This window comes from Notothenia coriiceps, unplaced genomic scaffold (genome assembly GCF_000735185.1).
Source record: "Notothenia coriiceps isolate Sejong01 unplaced genomic scaffold, NC01 NC01_scaffold00008957, whole genome shotgun sequence".
Lineage (NCBI taxonomy): Eukaryota > Metazoa > Chordata > Actinopteri > Perciformes > Nototheniidae > Notothenia > Notothenia coriiceps.
Genome location: NW_011341658.1, coordinates 686,447 through 707,902, shown reverse-complemented (window position 1 = coordinate 707,902; position 21,456 = coordinate 686,447). Strand labels below are relative to the sequence as shown.

The following is a 21,456-nucleotide window of genomic DNA, read 5'->3' as shown; positions in this document are numbered from 1 at the left end:
TTGCTCTAATACTAGTTTTTGCTCTAATTGTTTTATCAAATAACCGTTATATCAAAACCCTTGGTTTCTTACATAGCTGTATTGTATTTAGTATCTTATTTGTTCTACTTCATTTATCAAGTCATTTTCCTAAACATAAAGTTGTATTTGCTTTTTTTTATTTTATAATGGTACTGCCTCTATTTATGTTAGTATCTTTTAACACGTTGTTGTTCTTTATCTATGTGCTGCTATCTTTCCAAGACAGTGGTAAGGATGTATAAAGTAACAAAAAACAATCTCTGTGAAGACATTTTTCAATTGGACATTAGCATATGACATCTGAGTACGTTCATTTCATAGTAGGACCTTATTTTATTTTTTTCATCAAAATGATTCAAACCTTGGTTTCCCCCCGCCTTTCTAGTTTTAAACGTATTTTCAGTCATTACCATTCTAAGATTCCGACAGCACTTGAAGGTAACACAATCCCCATGCTTTGTATATCGTGCACATCCCATATTGTGGTTTCCAGCTGAATATTTGTCACAAAACATAGATTATAAGTGGTATTCAATTAAGATGCATAACCACAACCAATAAACTGATGTGCTGTAATATCTGAAATGTAGGCTGATGTGTAAAATTAGAACAGAGGAGAGTTGATTGATTAGCATCGAGTTGTAATAGGGCAGTGTTTGTGCTAATCAACCCTAACATCTGCACTACCAGATCAATACTAAATGAAGTGATCGAGTCCAACCCGCAATGTTTGATGATGGATTAATCCAATGTCCATCTAGGCATTACACATGCATTAGAGAAAACTACATATAAATCGATCACTTTATTGGCCTCTAATGTTTGAGCCTAAAATGTGTGTCTTGTTTGATGTATTGAAAAGTTCTTTATGACAATTTGGACTGCAATTTCATGAATGGAAATAGAAACAATTGATTACAATTTGAACTCATACTGGTAAATGCCCAGAGAAGCTATTTGGCTCCTCCTGGTGGTGATTGTATGTAAATACAAACAGTTCGTTTTTCCATCCATACCTTTCATACTTTACTTTCTAGATATGCACTATTATACTTTGCATTTACCTTAATTTTGTATGTACATACTGTATATACACATGATAGTAGTACTATACTATAGTATAGTATAGCTTATACTATTTATTCTGAGCATCTGTAACACACACATGTGTTAAGCAGGGATTAAGCTCACTATAACTAAAATCGAATCGAGAGTTTTTGAGCTTCTTCATTCAAAATTAGACTTTAGAAAAAATACTTTTTAATATGCCAACTGAAGGGATTTTATTTTACCATTTAAAATATATTAGTCATGAATGACATTAATTACCTTTCCAAAAATCCCAAGGTGGAACCTTTTAAACTCTAGGGGCTGCAAATACATGTACAACAATGTAGTTTAATAGATATACAATAATACAAAAAAGAAGATATTACTTTAGTTGCAAGTGGATTTTTATTTATTTTTGTTGAAAAACAAACAAACAAAAAAATCCATCAACGATTGAGCTGGCACAAACCAATGTGGCAGGTTTCATTGAACCCTGCTTGAGGCTCCAAGTTAATCATACAAAAAGAAAGTGGATTGCATACAAACACTGAAATGAGAGCTACACAGCAGAGTGAAATGTTTGTCCAGTTGTCTGTACGTTTCACATTATTGTTATTTGACCTCAAGTATTACTGCAATGTAGCCAAAAGACAGAACTATTACAACACAAGCCTCTTGAAGTGTACTGCAACACGTTTAAGAATATTATGCCTGAATGCACCGTATTTTACTATGATTGGCAAATTAAATACAATACTTATTTTTCAACATGAAAGCTGTGCAGACTTTATCATTTTAATATGGGGAATGAATATGCCGCGGTTGTAAACTGTGAACGGAGAGCTTGATTACAAACATCGTAAACGTTTTTAAGGTAAATTTGATTACGTGTTGGGTACAATTTGAAATGTGTTTATCGGGTTTTCCTAAAGAAAACCATTCTGTATAGTATATTCACTTTTTAACTGAATGTTGATGATACTTTCACCAACAACATTTTCTGTAACAGATTAGCAATTATGTTTTGTATTCAGTTTTTAACAGTTCCAACTGTGTACAGTGTTGTAGAAAGACAATTCCAGTTGTTGAACTCTCACATTAAAGTTATAACATCTTCATATTCACAACATGTTGTAAACAATACCAATGACGCGAACATCCAAACTTTGCAATATGGATCAGTTTTATGAAAGCAGTAAAACCGAGTAACCAGCGCTCCTGCACAAATGCGTTCATGGAAGTATTTGTCCTGCAGAGTTTGTAAGTGTAAGCAGAAGCATAAATGTTTGCATGAAGGGTTACAGAGACACACAAATAAACTCACAGTTTATACTGAAAGATAAATCAGTCAAGCAAAATCAATTGTCAACAGTCAATGTCAAACAAGGTTAGATTGCACAAAAATGCACCAATAAATTGCAAACTACAGCATGATCGTACACGGGCCTAAGAACAAAAAACAATAGATGATATGCATAAACAGTATCTATATTATATACACACACATTTGCACATCCTTCACAACTACTCAGGAATCTAAACTGTACAATATATCTGCTTTAAGAACAGTTGCGCAAAATACCATTTTGATATAAAGTAATACTTTTTTTTACTTCTACAATGTACAAGTTCAAACTGTCCACACAATAAAATGCAAGCACAAGCCCTAAAAGGCCACAAAAGTGCATGTTATCAGGTCAGTTGGAAGCCACTGGAAGGAAGGACTGGCGTAAGAGTGGGAGCATCTCCACACTCAGACCCAGTGTCTTGCAAGATGAATTGTTAGTGGAGGGAAATCTGGAGTAGATAATAATTAATATACATGCAGGCACACACGAACCGCAGAGGCTCAAACACACACATTCTTAAAACATAGTTGGGTGAGAAAGTAACCCACTCGTTAAACCTACACTCACACTGTCACAAACAAACAGGTAATGGGGGGATGCTGAAACTTCCAACAACATTGTCCCGCTCCAACATTTCCCCACACCGTCACATTTTATTCAAGTAGTGGCACTCCAATAATAGATACTTTAGTCTTGGTACCTTTTGAACAATCACACACATCTCAGAAAATAGAGGATACGAAAGGACACGTTAGTCTCGTGTTTTTCACACAAGGTATTTAAAGACCTGTCCAGCGACTGTGTGCAGGCCGAAGCTGGCCTTCTTTGCCAATCTTATTTTGGTGTTAACAAATAAAAACTGTGGACACAGAAGGCCAACTTCACCCGAAGCAAGTCACTATCAGGCGTAGAGTTATAGAGCCATGGGGGAAACACTGAATATCAGCCTTTCATCCAAATCTTAAGAAACACAAGCCAGTTTCTGAGGCATGTGTGGGAGTGACAGGCCATCACAAGCTCATCTCTGTGTTTTCCTGTTTAAGGCAAGAAAGCTCACTGCTGTGATTAAACTTCAGGCCATCAATAGGGGGAGGGGGGCTGCAGTGTTGAGAGGGGAATGCTTGAAGCCACACTTTTTTGTAGTGCAAAGATGGTGACTTTAAAACAGACCCAAGTCTTTGTTTCCTGCTTCCTTCTGACATTCTGCTTACACGGCTAACTGCCAGTCGTCTGATTGTAAACTAGTCTCACAGCACTGAAGCAAGACCAGTGCAGACAAATAGTGCCAATAGAGAACCATTGACCTACATTAGTTTTCATTTCTCCTGTCCAATTGTAATTACCTCCAAGCATCCCCCTTTTAAAATATCATCGAGTGGAAAGGCAGTTTTTCAAGGGAAGGGTGCAAACTAAAACCTTTTTCAGTTAAGGCCACTGAATTGTGCTTAAATTATTGTATTTTTTAGGGGTGGCCTTAGTTTACAAGGGGCCAAACTCTGTATTTATACTGCCAGTGCCTCATTTATTCTCCTATGACCTTTTTTTGGGAACTGTAGCCAACTCTATCGGTTTCAAGGATCTGACAAAGGGACCTGGAGGTGTTGATGCTGATATGGTGAAGAAAGGGATTTCCCTTCCTCCAATTTCCTCATCTTTTGTCTTTTTTTCTTATTTTTTTTCTTCTGGTCCTTTAGAGTATTATCGGTTTTCCTTTGGTCTTCATTTTAACATGTCGTCTAGCCTACCCCCACCCAAGGGCTTTCTTCTCAGTCATTTGCTTATTGACTCCCTCTTTAAACGAGAAGGAGACGTACCTGGTGGGCTAACGGCCGAGCATGTAGACCACCACCTCGTAGGTGAACATCATGATGGCCGTGTTGGGGATCTGTCTGACGAGGTGGGTGGTTAGGCCGTGGTACAGCGCCCGGTATCCCTCCTCACGGGATACCAACAGCAGAGTCTGGAAGAAGGAGCGATACTTGCTGCCTTCCTCTCGTAGCCGTGTGCGGATTACCTCTGCGATTAGAGAGAAGTAGAAGAAAATTATGTTAAGGTCTCAAAAAAAAGGCTGCTATTTATTAATTAATCTTTTGGTATACTGATTTTCTATAAATAAGGTATAAGAGGTATTGATTTGTCCCAGAATGACTTCAGACAAAGGGTGTTTGAAGCGTTGCATTCAGCTGTGGGCTGTGCGTAGTCGGAGAATGACAGTGATATTTATAGCATAAGGGGAGCATCATATTTTCCAATACGAAAGTATGAGTCACTCTCTCACTATAAATGTTACATTCATAGTGAGAGATGCTTTTTTAGATGGTTTATCCCTTTAAACTATCAATGACTGTTTTTGAATGTATGTTTGTGTATAGATTAAACAACTAAAATATAATGTGTTGGCTGATGAGCTTGGTTTACAGTCTTAATGCTTTGCTACCTAAGCTTCTGTTGCAATCCTATTAACAAAGGGCACAGGCGACCAGAGTCCCTAAGAGAGAGAAGTGGAGTAGAGGGATGTCTTTACAAAAACTACCCTGTGTTTAGGGAATAAAACTGCCTTTTTATAAATCGGAGATTGCAAGAGTAAAATTGTGGTACTTTCTAAGGTACCTGAACCAATCATTCCCAGGCTCTTAAGGTCTTTATCCTCACATTAAAAGTGTTACTATTAATTCAGTTGCCAAAAATGTTTGATCAGGATTAATAAAGGATTAATGGTTAGCTAACCGTGCCGACAGACAAATGACGGGATCTTTTCATTTCAAATACTTTAAATACTTTTGGTTTACATTACGGTTGTGTAAAGAAGAAACACCAGATTGTGTTGAATGCATTTCTACCGAGTAGATTTGGTTTAAAGCACATTCAAACTTTGAAAACATTTATCAAAATTAAGCATTTTCCAGACTGCTTACACTTTGAAACAGAGAAAAACCGTGGTAAAACAAGGGCATATATTTCGGGATCTCTTTTTTAAGGTTCATGTCTTCAGAACTAGTTTTGTGACGTGAGGAACTCAGAAAGTAATTTTTTTATGGAGTTAATGGTTTGGTCTTTTTAAGGGATCTTTGGTCATTTCATGCTACAAGAGACAGAAGGTTACCATGAGGGTAGGCGATGGAGGTGGCGCAGGTCTTGGAGGTGGCTGCTGCGAACATCATGGCCACAAAGTCTGAGGCTTCCTTCACAGTCTCTTCCTCTTTGTCCATGCTGGAGCGGGCCTTGTACTCCAGCAGTTTGCGTTTGATGTTCTCATAGATGACAAAGTGAATAACGGTCTCAGAGATGCCAGCGTATGAGGCTGACATTCCCCTGTAGAAGCCTCGCAGGCCGTCCATCTGGTAAACCCGCCGCACGCACTCAAAGGCGTTCATTCGCCGCTCACCCTTGTTTCTGGAATCATACAGAGACTTTTAATCCATGTCCAATAACAACATGAATTCATTTTCCTTTTTATTTATTATTATTAAAGTTTCCTCACCTGGTTTCCAGCTGCAGGCGGGTCTTGATCAGCCAGATGGGATTGGTGGCTGTGATGGCGGTGAACCCTGGGAATTTCAGAGGAGGACAGAGGTTGAGACAGAGGCACAGACATTTGGAAGAACACAATCTATTCTACTATATTACATATTCTATATTGCACAAGGACAATGAAAAGCACTTCACTAAACAGGATCAACTTCAGAGTTTTACTTTACTATGAGATATTTTATTACTATACAATATTTGTATATATTAAATCTTTTTTGAAAGATCAGAATTATTTTAGCTACAGATAAAAATGTATGTTTTCCCATTGATCCTCTTCATGTGAAATGCTACACAAGTGCATGTAAACAAAAGCTCTCTGACTGAAGTAAAGTATCTTAACGAACTAACTAATAGTGCATAAAGGCAGCAGCTGTGAGGGCTTTCTTTTCTCCATTTGTCATCTTAATAACTTTTCTAACTGAAACACTGGGAAATGAGGCCGAGCCGCAGAGTCGTTTTAGGCCTTTGAGTGAGGCAGATTGTTTATGATGCAGACTATTCATTTCCTTGAAATGATAATTAGAGCTCTTGTGTTTTTAATGAAATCATTTGCTATTGAGACATGAGCTCTTCTTAATGAGCTTACGGAGGCGGTCTGTTTTTCTAATATCATTACTTTCAATGTGCTTTGAACACACAGAAGTATTGGCCTAATACAAGAAATTCATTCCACAACTTCGAGTCACAACACAGCTTTGATTATTTGATATCATTGGTTAGTCATTGCTATAAATGTTCTTTTAATTTTGCTCCTTCAATATGAATGTTCCATCTTTATTAGTCAATGAATGAACATATTTATGTTTATTCTGCGACTTTGATCAAAGCAGTAGTTAACTGGTTGGACACTAGAGACAGGCTGTAGGCCTGATACTAGCACCACTACAGGACAGAGAAACAAAATGGTGTCTGGAGGAGATTCTTCAATTATTCAGCAGGACTAAAGTGGAAAGTCTCAGACGGGAAATTTAGAGCCGACTTTTCATCCTGCTGGTGAGCAACACTGTTGACCATGTCAAGTAGCCTTCGGCCAATACAAATGTTAGCTTTGTTTTAAACCTGGGTCCCTCAATAATGGGGTCCCTGAAATTGCATTTAAAATGCACAGAGTATATACTAAGCAGATGTGAGTTTGTGCATGTGTTTGTTTGAGTTATTTAAGGTTGAGGATGTTATTTTATTTTTATCAAGTAGAAACGCTGGGAAATGTAAAGTAAGTAAAGTTTGATGTGTGGTGTGTGAAGCTAACTAATGAGCACTTTGTATCCCTAAGAAATGGCACAAAGTCTCTCTAAAAGTTTCTGATACGAAAGATGTAACAGTAAGAAATAAAAACATGGCCATTGCAGAAAAGAGCTAAGACGAAGGCAAGTCTAGAAAGAGACCTGTCACATCTAGTGATTCAATGCAACACTGCCCTACGTTAAGGCAACGGCGTGAAGAAGAGAGGAAGACACAGGTCTGTTGAAGAGAAGGAGAGAAGAACAAAAAGAGGAAGAAGAAAAAAGAGGGAAGTAGAAGGAAGTAGCGTCTATGGCGTGTACTCACGAAGGAGGGGCAAAGCTCCTCCAGCTCCTCCCCGCTGCAGCTAGTAGCCTGCAGATATGGGGGGCACAGATGGCGGGGGTCTCCCACCCAATCACGCAGGGGTGAAAGCTTTACAGTAAAACCCTAAAATAGACACAGGCTTTTCTGTACCACAATCGCACACAAGCAGCAGTCAAATCCACCCCCAACCCCACCAACCAACCACCCACCCTTTAATTGACTCTTAGTTATAGAATTAAGTTGTTTTCAATTTCTTTTACTTACAGTTGATAATTCCCTTTATTCTTTTTATCAACTAGAATAAAATGTTGACTGAACACAAGCCAACCCAATCCAAAACTCCAGCTCCATTTCACCAGAGTGAGGTAAATACACAAGTACAAAGGAAGACAATTTAATTTAATTTTGCTATTATCAGTTAATGAATAATATATATATATATATATTAGATTAATAATTAAATCAGATGCATACTGAAATAATGTAGAAAATTAAAAGAGGCAGGTGGAAATGCTAACCTTGTCGTTGAGACTGAAAGCGGTGGACAATGGTGATGAAAGTAGTGAAATATTTGTATGAATATGTGATGACAAAAGGAAGTGGTTGATCATAGGAAAGTGAATGAATGGGGTGGAACAGTGAGTCAGCTAGCACCAAATATCTGGGCTAAACCTCATTCTGGAAAAACTGGGATCAATTTAAATATAACACTAGTCCTTAAAAATGTGGAGAGAAATATGTCTCTAGGGAGTGAGGCTTATAGAAAACACATCAAATAACAATGTCGAACAAAAGGACTCTGGAAATCGCAACCTCAAAACGGTTTTCCAAAGTTACTGAATGACACCAAGTAGTGGTTTTGATTTATATTTTAAAGATGAATTTTTAACCGAGGCAGATTCAATGTAGCTGTTAATGGGTAATTTAAGTTGATGATATGAATACTTTTAGTTAAATATGTTAATTGATCATGTATTTTTGTCCTTGCATGTTTATGCTTAGCATTTTTTGCTGCTCGTTTACAACATGGCTTGTCTCGATAGGACAACATGTCTCAATGGATAAGTGATATGTGTACAAATATGAAAGATGAAAACATTTTTCATCGTGACTTCATCTGAACCAATAACGCATGACTAAAAAGGTCTCAATGTAACTGTATGTATGGAACAAAGTAACTCCAGAAATACTCAAAGTAAATCACAGTTGGCAGATTAAATAAGCCATGAAGAACACACATAAAGGTATTTAAGCCTCTGTGAGGAGCCTCATCTGCAGGTGGGCAGGCTGCTGCATGTCTGCAGTATGGCCTTTTATAGCCACATCATCTTTGTGTTCCTCCAGAGGATGTTAACCTACATATATGGAAGGACAATATGCTCTAAATTAACTCCAGGTCTAAATCTAAAATTGGGACTAGCCTCCCTTACTTTTCAAAGTCAAAGGGACGTCGTAAGAGGCAGTGACTTCACAAAGTTAGTGAGGCTTTCTTTAACCCTGCATGAAATATTTGCACATGCACAACAAATGTATCTGTGCAGCAACTGTGAAATAAATGATTACTGCAGTACAACTACAGAGGTTTGTATTATTCAGATCTACGGATAAATGAATGCAACAGCTACACTGATGACTAAATGTGTGTAGCATAAAGAAACAAAAACACTAAACTGACTTTTCTATATGGTCTGTTAAAGTTTGCCCAACTCCATAACATGTTGTTTCTTTACTGCATATTGCACACATACAAGTACAAATTTGTGTTTTTTAAACTGGTGCCAATACTGTTGAGGTAAGTTTGTGAAGGAATAATCTTTATTTAAAAAAAAGAAGTTCAACCAATAAAAAAAAGAGGAAGCAATGTCAACATATTAATGATTTTCCTTAAGAATACATGTCAAAGAAATGAGTCCGTAATTGTTTTGATGCATGGAAAAGACAAAATGGAGCACATCAATTACCACCTATAACCTGTGGCAGTGACAAGGTTAGCATTTCTTTGGTGCTGACAACATCAAATCCAGATTATGTGTCATAGCTTTAACTTTACTATGTTTATGAAACAAGGGGAAGGGGAGGTGTTTGTCAAAACTAAGAAATAACAAGCCTTAAAATAAGATCCTAAAACTACAGACCAGCAGCTAACACGGTGCCATAAGCAATGATCACAAATGAATAACCATTATGAACTGTCTAATATTCATAAAAATCACCATGGTTTTCATCATACCAGTGTAAAGAAATGGGATGCTACCTGCCGTGTCCGCCCGAGTGCCAGGGGCCCCAGTTGACCTTTGGGGGCCGTGCTCTCTCCTCTATACACACAGAGCAAAGAAGGGGGCCCAGACCACACTGTTCAAGTAACAACTGTGATGTTAAACCATTTACAGTCCTCTGGAGACGCTTCAAAATTAAATAAAAAGAGGATGAGAGGGCAAGGAGGAAATAAAAAATAATGGAGGACATGGGGGACAAAAGGGCTAAGAGAGGAGGAAAGCACAACCTAAACTTTGAGGACCGTGAGGTTTGTCAAACAAATACAAATATATACGTGTTATAAATACCAGCAGTGGCACATTATAGCCTCAATTGTCTCGATACCGGGTTTCATTTGCATCAAAGTCTAAGAATGCTGATATAGCGTGTGTCTCCTCAACTATACTCTATGTTGTCTGGCAAGGCAGCCATGAACATACAAGATGGTTTGTTTATAAACTGCGTTGAAAAAACTTCAACTCAGGGTCGAAAAAAACGGTCAACATAATTGGCATTTTTTCTTCTATTGTCCAATTGGTTTGATTGAGAGGCGGGCCTCCTTTGGATGCTGTTGATTGATAGCCAGAGCCATATGACTTTACCAACCAAAGTTACCATGATCTGAACAGAAAACAGCCCGGAGGTAAGGAGTTAGTATGGTACTTGAGATTTTGTGTTAGTTGTTTTTGTCAACTTAAACTGTATAATTACAAGTGTACCGTTTATGGTTTCTTTTAAGCTAGCCCTTAAACTCTATCAGTGGTTGCGTAGCATTGATCAGCAGAAAACACTTTGCCTGGTCTTCTTGAATAAAACAAAGCAGGGTGGTGCGTATTCTGATCAGGACCACAGTAAAAGTTAAATTCATCTTTAATGGAAGGTTTTGTTTCACAGTACACGCAGTGAGGCTGTTTTCATCACAATCAAGGTCGAGGTCAGTTTGATCCTGAGAGTCTTAAATTGTGCTTTCTGATAAACCACCTATAGTTTATATTTCATAGTTCCATACATAAAACATCTTCGTAATAATGCCTACTTGTAAAATATATCATATATTAGATCTTGCATGCTTTTTGATATTCACAAGCTTTTAATTTGTGAAAATCTCACCAGCCTACACATGTATATTAAGAGGGGGGTAAAGGGGATGGGGGTGATGGGAAACTCTGGGGTATTTGAACTTGTGAAAGTGATGAAAAGTAAACTGTCTGATGAAGACAAACTGAATAAGTCTTTAACATTTTTTTTTTATAAAACCCATCAGTGATTTACACTGCCCAGGCAGACAGACAGCAGAGATAACGCTCAGCGACAGACAGGGACACACAGACAGAAGGGGGAGGGGGGGAGCCATCTTTACCTGCCAGCCCAGCCGACACCATGTGCACCTGGGTAGAGTCCGGCTCCAGCACGCCATTCAGCTTCTCCTTGGCTGTCGAATAGGCCCCAAAGTAGATCGCTCTGTTGCAAATAATCAGAACAATAATCAACCTCTAGACTCTATAAACAATACATTTACAATAAAAAGTGTATGATAGGTATCAGGGTTTAAACTATGAGTTAAGCAAATAAAAACAAATAGCCACAAACACAGAAAAAAATATTATGGCAAGATTTTAATACAGAATATCATTAAGTTAAGTAAGTGCATTATATATGAAACCATTATTTGAATTGCCTGAATTAGTACTGCCAAAAGTGAACGTGAGGGCGTGCAATAGAGCTAAGCCAAGCTAATATGTATCTGTGTGTGTGCACGCTCTCAATCTCAATGAACGCTGCTTCTCACTAAATAAAATCACCGGATTTACTCAACATTTGGAGTGGAATTAAACCCAATGACCTTGACTCCCTGCCCTCCTTCTCAAGAGCATTCATGCACAACATAATGCCGATCGGCACATGAGAGACGATTTATGTGTGTGTTTGACCCTCTATGTGTATATGTATCTCTCATATGTAATACGTGATGCTGTTGTTGCAAGCAGTATGTGTGTGTGTGTGTGTGTGTGTGTGTGTGTGTGTGTGTGTGTGTGTGTGTGTGTGTGTGTGTGTGTGTGTGTGTGTGTGTGTGTGTGTGTGTGTGTTTCTTCTAAACGCCAGCAGCAGGCCCAGTGGACTGAGCTTTCATTAGCATCATGAGATTGTTTTTTTAGCTCTCCAGCGACAGACTACTGCTTCCTTATTAAAACAGGAGAAAATAGCTCTGTAGCCAAGCAACCCAGGCCTTTCTTGTAGACAAATAAAAATGCAATAAATGAAATGTATTTGATTGTGTCTGAATCCTCAGCTCAATCTAAACTGGTGTTTAAATAGAAAATAAATGACATCTTATGTTGCCATACATCTTCAACACCAAGCATTGATCCAATAGTTTCAATTTGGCAATTTGTTATTATCATCCAGTGAAATCTCTACTAGTATGATACCAGAAGGCTGAACTAGGGAATCTAGCTGCTCCGAGTAATTAGTGATAATTTAAAATATATTTTTTAAGATATCCTGAATGTGGCAATAAAGTAATAAAAAAGGGTTTACATTAAATTATTTAAACAAATATGTAGTTGAAAGTGATACAGCTTCAGTTAGGTGGTTGGAAATCATGTAATACATCCATAACCAAATGTGATGATATACTGTATCTGTAATTTTACACAGCATGTTAAGATTTATATTAATATGGTTATATATTTTAGCAGGGAAAACATGTCCTCGTAATATGGCCTGAAGTGGTTCTTATACCCACATGCAAAACAGCCGGAAATCTCATATGTTGCCATTGAGTTCATCAGGGTGACTTGTTATGCAACAATATCTTCCTATAGCATTTTGCTATTGCTGTCGTGACCAGAAAACAGGCTGCCATTTCCAAAGCTGGAGAACTAGCCCACGGGAATGATACACACACGCACACACACGGGGACATTTATTATCCCTCTGAGAGTCTGAGCCACACAGATTGAGACAGCGTAGAAAGTGCAGGACCCAGAGGAGAGGACAATTCTGATTTAATCTATGCCAAGAATGACAACACGGTGAAACAAAGGTGAGAATAAGAATATGGAAAGGATGACTCAGATGGAGATTGAGTCCAAAACGAACCAACGGGAAGAGAGCGACAATGACCATGTGATGCAGCCGTAGCCAGGGAGAACTAGACAGGTCAGGGGGGGGATTAGTCACGAACACAGCTCTCCCAATAGGAACTCCATTGTGATGATACACATCAACATCAACAACAGTCACATGGTCAGAGCGTCACAGCTGCCTGCTGTTGATGAGGTTTCATTCAGACTCTGATTGACTGAGTTCAGGCTGTTATGTAACCCTGACCAGCCAAGCTAACAGAGAGGGAAACAACTAATTTCCCTGTGGGATTTAAAGACCAGATTGCTGGCCTCCTATTATTGCTACCAACATAAGCTCTGAATGAGCCGGGAGAAAATAAGAAGATCAGGCAGGAGCAAATACATGCCTCAACACAAATATGTGCCCATGTTTGATATGACATGTCAAGTAAATTATGGAGAAGTTATTTATATTCTTTAATCTATAAGTCTTGCTGGTGCTGGAATAGTGGTTCTTCCTTAAGGTTTGTCATAAAAATCTAAGATTGTGTTCACTAATTTGCTGGTTATCAGACATGCAAGTTATGGTTTAGGACTAGGTTTGAATCTTATTTTCTATTCTATTTGTTTTGGCTTGATTATGTAAAACATGTACACAGAACATAATTAAAAACTAAAGAAAAAATAATAATGGTAAACATGTATAAGCAGCTTTCTATAAGCAACATACATTTTAGTCATAATCTGACCCTATAGTAATCAACTTTCATGTGGTGGTGCAGGTGAAGGTGCAGGTTAAGATAAGTAGGAGAAGACATGCAACACACCCAGAATACTGTAGATAATACTGAACATACCTGGAAGGTGCCACACCCACGATGTTTGGGCCCAGTCCTCTGAGGAGTGAACGAGGTCCCTCTTTCTCTAGAATCAACCTGTAGAGAATTAAAGATTTGAATTCATGTTCTATTGGTTATTCCAGCGTAATACAGAGCTAGTATACAGTATTTTTAACAACAAGCATGAAATAAAACGTATACATATATATATATATATATATATATATATAGAGGGCGACTGTGGCTGTGAGGGAGTGTGGTCGTCTTTCAACCAGAAGGTTGTGGGTTCGATCCCAGCCCATGCAGTCAACATGTCGATGTATCCTTGGGCAAGATACTTAACCCTGAGTTGCTCCCGATGGCATGGCCAACGGGGTGTAATGTGTGTGAATGTTAGGTCCTAGAGTAAGGTACACTGCTCTGTATGAATGGGTGTGAATGGGTGAATGACATGTAGTATGTAAAGCGCTTTGAGGGGTCTTAAAGACTGGATAAAGCGCTATATAAGTACAGTCCATTTACCATACCATTGGGTTATTATTCATGGGAATGGCTAGAGAATAAATATATACCAATTAATACCACTAATGTCTGTCTGATAGATATAAAATACAATTTGAACAAGAAATAAACAGCAAGCCAGTTTCTGCAAAAATGCTGGCGCTAGCTTATTATTTTTCATTTTTTTCATGTAACCCTCACCAAAAAAGTCAATTACTATGTTTCCCAAAATATCAAACTATTACTGTAAGAAAATTACAATTTATTGTGTGCGAGTTACACACACATAGTAGATATTTATCTCACAGTCATATGTAAAAAAAACTCCCTTACATGCTATAAGATCACAGAAAATGAACAAAGCTAATAGAGGATGTTTATAGGGCACCATGGGAAAGTGCCCTTAGCATGTGGACAGGAAGTTATAACATTTTGGGCAATCTGTCAGGACCTGACACTCAGTACAGCCTGACATTACACGCTGGGTCACTATCAACATACTGGGTCACCCAAAATAAAGGAAACGGTAGGTGTCTTGTGTCAGGTGGTGTTTATATCATGACAGCTCAAATCGTCTGTTGTCACCTGAGTTCAAAGAGCAGTCTCCAACACTAACCTAGATAACCTCAGTACGGTTTATGGTTGACCTTCTTTCACCGCACGTTTTCACATAAACGGTGATGTAAAGTGTGTTCAAACAAAAGCTGTTCTGGCAAGTAATACGAGACGAGAAAAACGAGAAAAGTAGTCCTCTGGGCTAGATAATAAACTGGTCCTTTGGGGTAGATTAAATTCCCAAGATTTGAGCCTTCCCACACAATTAAAAGAAGACACAGCCCATTATATCCTGGAGGAGCTATATAGCTGTATTTTGTCCTGGATGTGAGTTCTGGAAGGTCTTGTTAATATATCCATATTATAATAATGTAGTGATATGAGGGTACACACTGAGTAAGATTTTGGATATTCTGATATTGTAATATGGCACAAGTGCAGTTCCTCGTCTTAAAGGCTGCATTAAAGTAGAGTTCTAGCATTTATCCACATTACTGATCATTTTGTATCAACAATTGCAGTGTGCTGATATTTTGTGAAAGCACTAATAGTGGACTCTACATTGACAACAATAACATTGATATTTGATATTCTGTTTACCGCCCAGCCCTAGTTTGTGGGTTCAGCTTTCCTATTCTGAATATAAGATTTCTGCTCATTGCGAAATACTTCAACCCAAAAGGGACTGAATAAAATAAATCTCTTAAAATACACACAAATGACAGCAGCCTCCACAATCCCAAAACGTAAATCCTAAACTAACACACTGCACCAAAATGGAACAGTGCCTGCACCTCCCTGCACGTTGACCCACTTTTGACTCGTGTGGGTTTTTTCCTTTCCTTGCTACACCGTCCTTCCCTCTTCTGTCCTGCTCTGCTCTGTATCGAGTAATGGTGGTGTACAGTTTCTGCAAGTGGCTTTTCATATCAAGGACAACACAAGAAGCATTTATAACATAGCCTTGTTAAAGCAGGCAAACGGACAAAGACATACACTCCCATTTAGTGCAACAGCAAGGGAGAAAACCTATTTTTCTTTGCCAAACAAATGTGAGAACAACTAATTCTGGTTAAAATGTGTAATGTTGGTGACGATTAAGCCCTTCTGTTGAATTGTGAAAGAGCAAGATAGCAATATGCTGGCAAATCTGACTTCCACAGTAATTACCTAGGCTAAAAATAATTGCGAGGTGAAACATGATCATGTGGTCCGGGATTCCTACATTGCAATATAATTAATGCAAGCTTTTGGGTGGAAAGTTTTACACACAGCAGCTTGTGCATTATGCAATATGTTTAACACAGTGTGACAGTCATGGTAATATGTTGCCAGCGAACAATAATGGACAACTAAGTAGCTAAGTTGAACATTTACTTTACCACCGTTAATGCCTCAGTGACCAAGAGTAATTACAGCCCAGTGGTATTCAGTTGGTTCAAAATAAAAACCTAACCAAAGTTGGATTCCCCTACTTCCACTTCCCATCTTTGTGTCATTTTAGATTCTTTAATGATAATAGGAAGGGCAAATCGTGTGACAAAAAGGGAACCATTTACTGTGTATTTCTTATATTGGTTTTCAAGTATTCATTTGGAAAAAGTACCAGAAACAGTCAGTGGTTTACGGTTGGAATGATTCTTAAAATGGTTGGTTGTGGATTGTGCTGTTTTCTAACTAAGGAAATAGTTAAAGAGATCCAAAAACAGTAGTCTAAAAAACTTGGCTAAAAACATGCTTAACCCACTTGGCTACGCTAATGTAACCTTTCTTCTCCTGAAGCATTTAAGGAGTCATGAGGAGGAAAGTAATTATCCTTTAACATGCATATTTGTTCTTAAACCCACAGGAAGATTACAGGTCAAACAACCAATTTCACTATTACTGTGGATTCACTGTACAGTACCAAAGCCCTGCCCATCTTGGTCAGTGACAGACAAGTTCAACAACTGACATGGACGTTTGTTGTGACAACAAACACAGATTGTGCCACAGCTTTGACAGGCTTATTGCAAAACTAACCAGGACCTTCACTTTGGGTCTTTCAGACCTTCTTCCTTTCTGCTACTTTGCACATTCAGTGCATGAATAATTCAAAGAAGAATAACTGCAAAAAATGCTTTTTAATAGACATGTCTTTGCCTGAATTTGTGCTGCTGATTTGTTACTGTAGCTCATAGCTTATCAAAATGGTATGGTTGAAAGTTAGTACGAATCCCATTTAGAGTAATTCTCCTTACTTGAGACAGTGCAGAGGCCCTGGTGGAGCGACACGGGCCACACTGGCTCCATTGACGGTGTTGAGCTGGACTTCAGAGATGTAGAAAGTGACGGAGGAGGACTGCAGTCTGGTCTTCACAACCTCCAGAGGACAAGTCACAATTGCGCCCACTGTGCCACCACATCTAAAAGAATGTAGGGAAGGGGCGCAGGAAGAAAGGGTGCAAAAACAAAGGTGAAAATAAATCACAACGCTCTGTTTAAGCATATACATTGATAAAAACTGAGAGGGGCCTAATCAAATGAATGATAATTAAATAACTACAAATTCATCACATATCCAATATTACTTGTATTTTGTTTTCATTTTGACTTCTTAAATGTAATGTCATCTTTAAAAAGTTTCTATAATAGGATGCATTATTATATTTGTTCAAATTATCATCTATATTTGGCCTATTTCCTCAGCAAGTTCTCTTGTTTTATTCCATCCTATAATACTGATGTTCCAAACCACCGGTAACACAATCTGTTTTTCCTTCTAGCACTAAAAGTATCCAGGAGCAGGCAAACATCCACACACTATTGTTGTGATGTGCAAGATACTCAATCCGAAAAGCTGCCAGCTAAGAGAACTTCACCATGGCTGAGTGGAGCTGAAGCGACTTTGCTGACTGTTGCCATCGGAGAAGGCAAGAATGAGTTGTCGTGAAAAATATACTGTTGTTTGGCTGACTCCCTGAACTCCTACTCATATGATCACACCGTAAATATAAAGATGACTGACTGAAGACAAAACATTAAAAGCCAAAGTAGTCAGCCAATGAAGTTCTCCCTCAATATGTAGCATTGTATTATCCTATTAATGTATTATGTTTATATCAGTACTTTATTCTTATGTTCCCATGGCTACCAGATGTAACCTTAAAACAATAGTCATCGTCAATCACCTCAGTGTTCAGGATTTTATTTTAGACAGAGCTTCACAATCAAACCAGCACAAAGCTAGAAAGTGCTTGTTTACTGCCATGGTGAAAAACCACACAAATATTCTACACGTCAAGTTAAGTGAATAAATGATATAATTAATAAATACAACTAAATAGCTGTAGACTACTGCTACGGTGGTAAATGGTGCATCCTAGCTGTTAGTTGTGAAATCATCCAGCTGCAGTCTCTTTTCAGTTACACCAGCTATATTTACCTTTCAAAAGACCGAGCCACATTCATGCTGCTCACAGGCAGCCGTGACCCTTAGCCTACTTTCAGAGCTACGCTGTCTGCTGCATGTGTGTGTGCTTCACTTGGCCGCCAGAGGAAACACTGTGTTCAGGTCTTGAGCTCAGGTATTTAGGGAAAGTAAAAGTGATTTTGCTGTTACTGACACTTCGTTTTATTTATCTTATCAAACTATTAGGTTCTTAACATGGCTAATTTCTGGAGTGGAGGAGCAGCACTGATGTTGTTGACGCTGCTACTTCAGTAAATTAACGAAAGAGCAGCAAGAAGGCCGGAAATAAAATGATTGTTTTCAAAATAAAAGCGTAATCTCTTGCTGGTTGACAAAAATAAGTCTATGTTTTAACACATTTATAAACAAAAAATAGTTGTAACTACTAAGGTGTATAGCCCAAGTCACCCCTTAGCCAAAACTTGCTCTCTAGGTCAAATTAGTGTGAATATTTTACTTTGCAAACTGTCATATTTTGAAATGTTAACAGGAAGTTGAGTTTGATTCGACTTTTTGGCACTGGCGTGCACAAATGACAGGTTAGTAGCACATGCACGCGCTGCACATACAATCGGTTATGTGTATTTAACATTAGCCAGATCAACCAAACGACGAATTATGTTTTAAATGTATGAAATAACATGTGTAAAGTAATGTGTTACTCTAACTTACCCTCCAGCGAACAGATGAACCAGTGTGTCCCTTTGGCTCATTATTTAGCACTCCCTGCCAGGCAGCGCACCTCAGGGCTGCGGCAAAGGGTCAAACACGAGCTTGGCTCCCGTCTCTTCCCGATGCTTTCCTCCTCCAAGGCGATGTACCCGTCGATGGGCAAATTTCGTCGATGATGAACCAGCGGCGGGGCGAGTCCGCGTTGATTCAGACTGCAGTGGGCCGACAAACCCCCCTCTGTCGCTCTCGGCTTGCTCAGGTTCGCCTCTCACACAGATAGCTGTTTATCTTCGACTTAACAACCGGAGACCTGCGAGCTGGCCGGGCTAACAGCTGGAAAAGGAATATCTCAGCTCTAACGAACAGTTTTATGGCACATCCACGGGTTAGTCTCGATTATCTCCTCTGCTTTCATCGCTGCAGCGAGAGGGAAGGAGGCAGAGCTCATAGTACTTACTGTACAATCATAGGCTGGAATACAGACGCTGCTATTGGTCAATCTGGCCCCTGACGTCACGGACCTGAACATGCACTGTTCGCATGTTTAGAGATGACTCAATCAGAGATGATTTATGCTGCAAACCTTTATCTATCATGGTTTACGAAATATATATAGAGGTGTGACACATTTTGGGATGAAAGTCATTGGACAAGAACAGGTATATATGTCTATGGTTGTCTCATTGATACAAAGATAAAAGTAAAACAGCCACAACAATAAAACAACATAGATTAGGCCGAATAAACATCTTTACAATATTTGAAGGTTTATAAAGCAATTGTAGGTAATATTGCATACTGATGCTAATACCCGAGATTGTGTAATGGCCTATGGTAAATACATTATCGGATTTGGGGGATTTTTTGCATCAATGTAATGATTCAATTCAGCCAATTTCCTGGATTATCGGTTTATTTAACCTTTATAACGTTTATGAATTGAATTTCACAATGATAAAGGCTACAATATAACAATATTAAAATAAAATTGAAGATTGGAAAATATGTTTTTTCTACTTTGACACTTTACTTTTGTGAAAATTCTGCTAATTAAAACAGTAGAGTAAAACACATCGAATCTCATATGGAAAAAACACATTGAAACACAATTACATAAACAATGCACAATATAAGCTTCATTAAAAGAGACCCTAGGTAGGCCTACTTGATGCAAGGACTGAATCAAGGTTTAACGGGTATTAAATGCTATGAGTTTCACCCAGTATGAATGTGAAAGTCAAGGATGCTCTAATTCACACCCTTAACCCTCCAATAGCTGGAAGTCAGCTCTTTAATCTTGCTGTCACTGTTTCAAATACAGTGTAAAAAAAATACAATGCTAAGGGTTTGGCTTTGAAGGCTTTAAGCTTTTCCCTTTGACAAACACTGGCAAAGCTCCAACGTCGGGATTTGAGGTCCAAATCTTTACATGTACTCTAATATGATAAAGTATACTCTGTTAAATGTATGGATGAAATCAAGCCACTGTTTTGGGGATATTTTTTATAGTTGAATCAAGCTTTTAAATAAGAGCATTTACTTATTCAATATAATCAGGGGTACTTTAAATTAGAAAATGCTCTATGTATGTTCTTTGTCTTTTGCTATTGGGTGTAGCTAACCCCTAATGCGTGTTAAAGTGCACTGTGATAGCACTTAGCATGGCAGGGGACATGCAGTTTAATTATCTTTCCCCAATAAGTCTGCCTTTACTACATGCTTATTCATCTGAAAAATGCTAACCAATGACCTGACTGCACTCAGAATAGTCAGTTGGTGATTTAATAATGGAGCTGAACGAGTACGCACAGTTTTTTAATTAGGAGCACAGTATGACAAGTTGGAGTCATGTGCATGGTTTCACTGTTCACATTTGTAGAGTAAAAACTAATAATGTAATGTCCTGCATTAGAGAGGTTATGAAAGTCTCATGACTAGGATGGCGGTGGAAAGAGTGATTTGGTGTCAGGTGAAAAGGTGCAGTGTGCCTCTTGTTGTTACGCAATACCAAATTAAGATGGAATGAATGGGTTTGCTTGAATATATTACACTGGGTTTTTGTATGGACAAGCCATCTTATTTATTTATTTGTTGGATATTATATCACAGGCACTGGCAATTTCTACAATGCAATTACCAGTTATCTACATTTGTGATTTCCCTCAAGATTATATGAAAACCAATGAACCCAAGGCATGTCAACTCTGCTGAAGTGCTTTATATCTTCAGAAAACTATCTCATATTTGATGGCCTTTAATAGCTGGATTGTGATAAAGTAAATGGTCTCAAGAGTATGTCCTGATTGACAATTGGGAATTGAATATACATGTGTAGTGGGAGAAAGGCAGCAGGGTCAAATTAGTTCTCACAAGGAAAAGCGTGCATTGGAAAATGAGAGAAACTGAATTAGTGCCTTCTGCTAGTGCTCATGAGGACTACTGATGACCGTTTAAAGGATCACGAGATGGAACTGCAGGGTTTGAATTATACTGTTATTGAAAGCCAAACGCTGGGAATAAGTTTGACAATCTGTCTACCTCTCTGTTTCCATCACTATCCCTCCATCTCTCTCTGTAATCCATACTGTAGGTTCATTATGTAACACAACTTATAC

General features: G+C 38.4%; 1 protein-coding gene across 1 annotated transcript; it reads right to left on the bottom strand.

The window, feature by feature from the left end:
• Positions 1-1,457: 1,457 nt before the first annotated feature.
• Positions 1,458-19,807, bottom strand: slc25a36a (solute carrier family 25 member 36a). The gene is made up of 7 exons (XM_010770417.1): positions 18,842-19,807; positions 16,959-17,123; positions 13,681-13,758; positions 11,116-11,216; positions 5,902-5,968; positions 5,524-5,813; positions 1,458-4,436 (listed from the first exon to the last, which is right to left on the bottom strand). The coding sequence occupies exons 1-7, from the start codon at positions 18,880-18,882 to the stop codon at positions 4,243-4,245; spliced, it is 936 nt and encodes a 311-aa protein (XP_010768719.1). The 5' UTR covers positions 18,883-19,807; the 3' UTR covers positions 1,458-4,242.
• Positions 19,808-21,456: the final 1,649 nt, after the last annotated feature.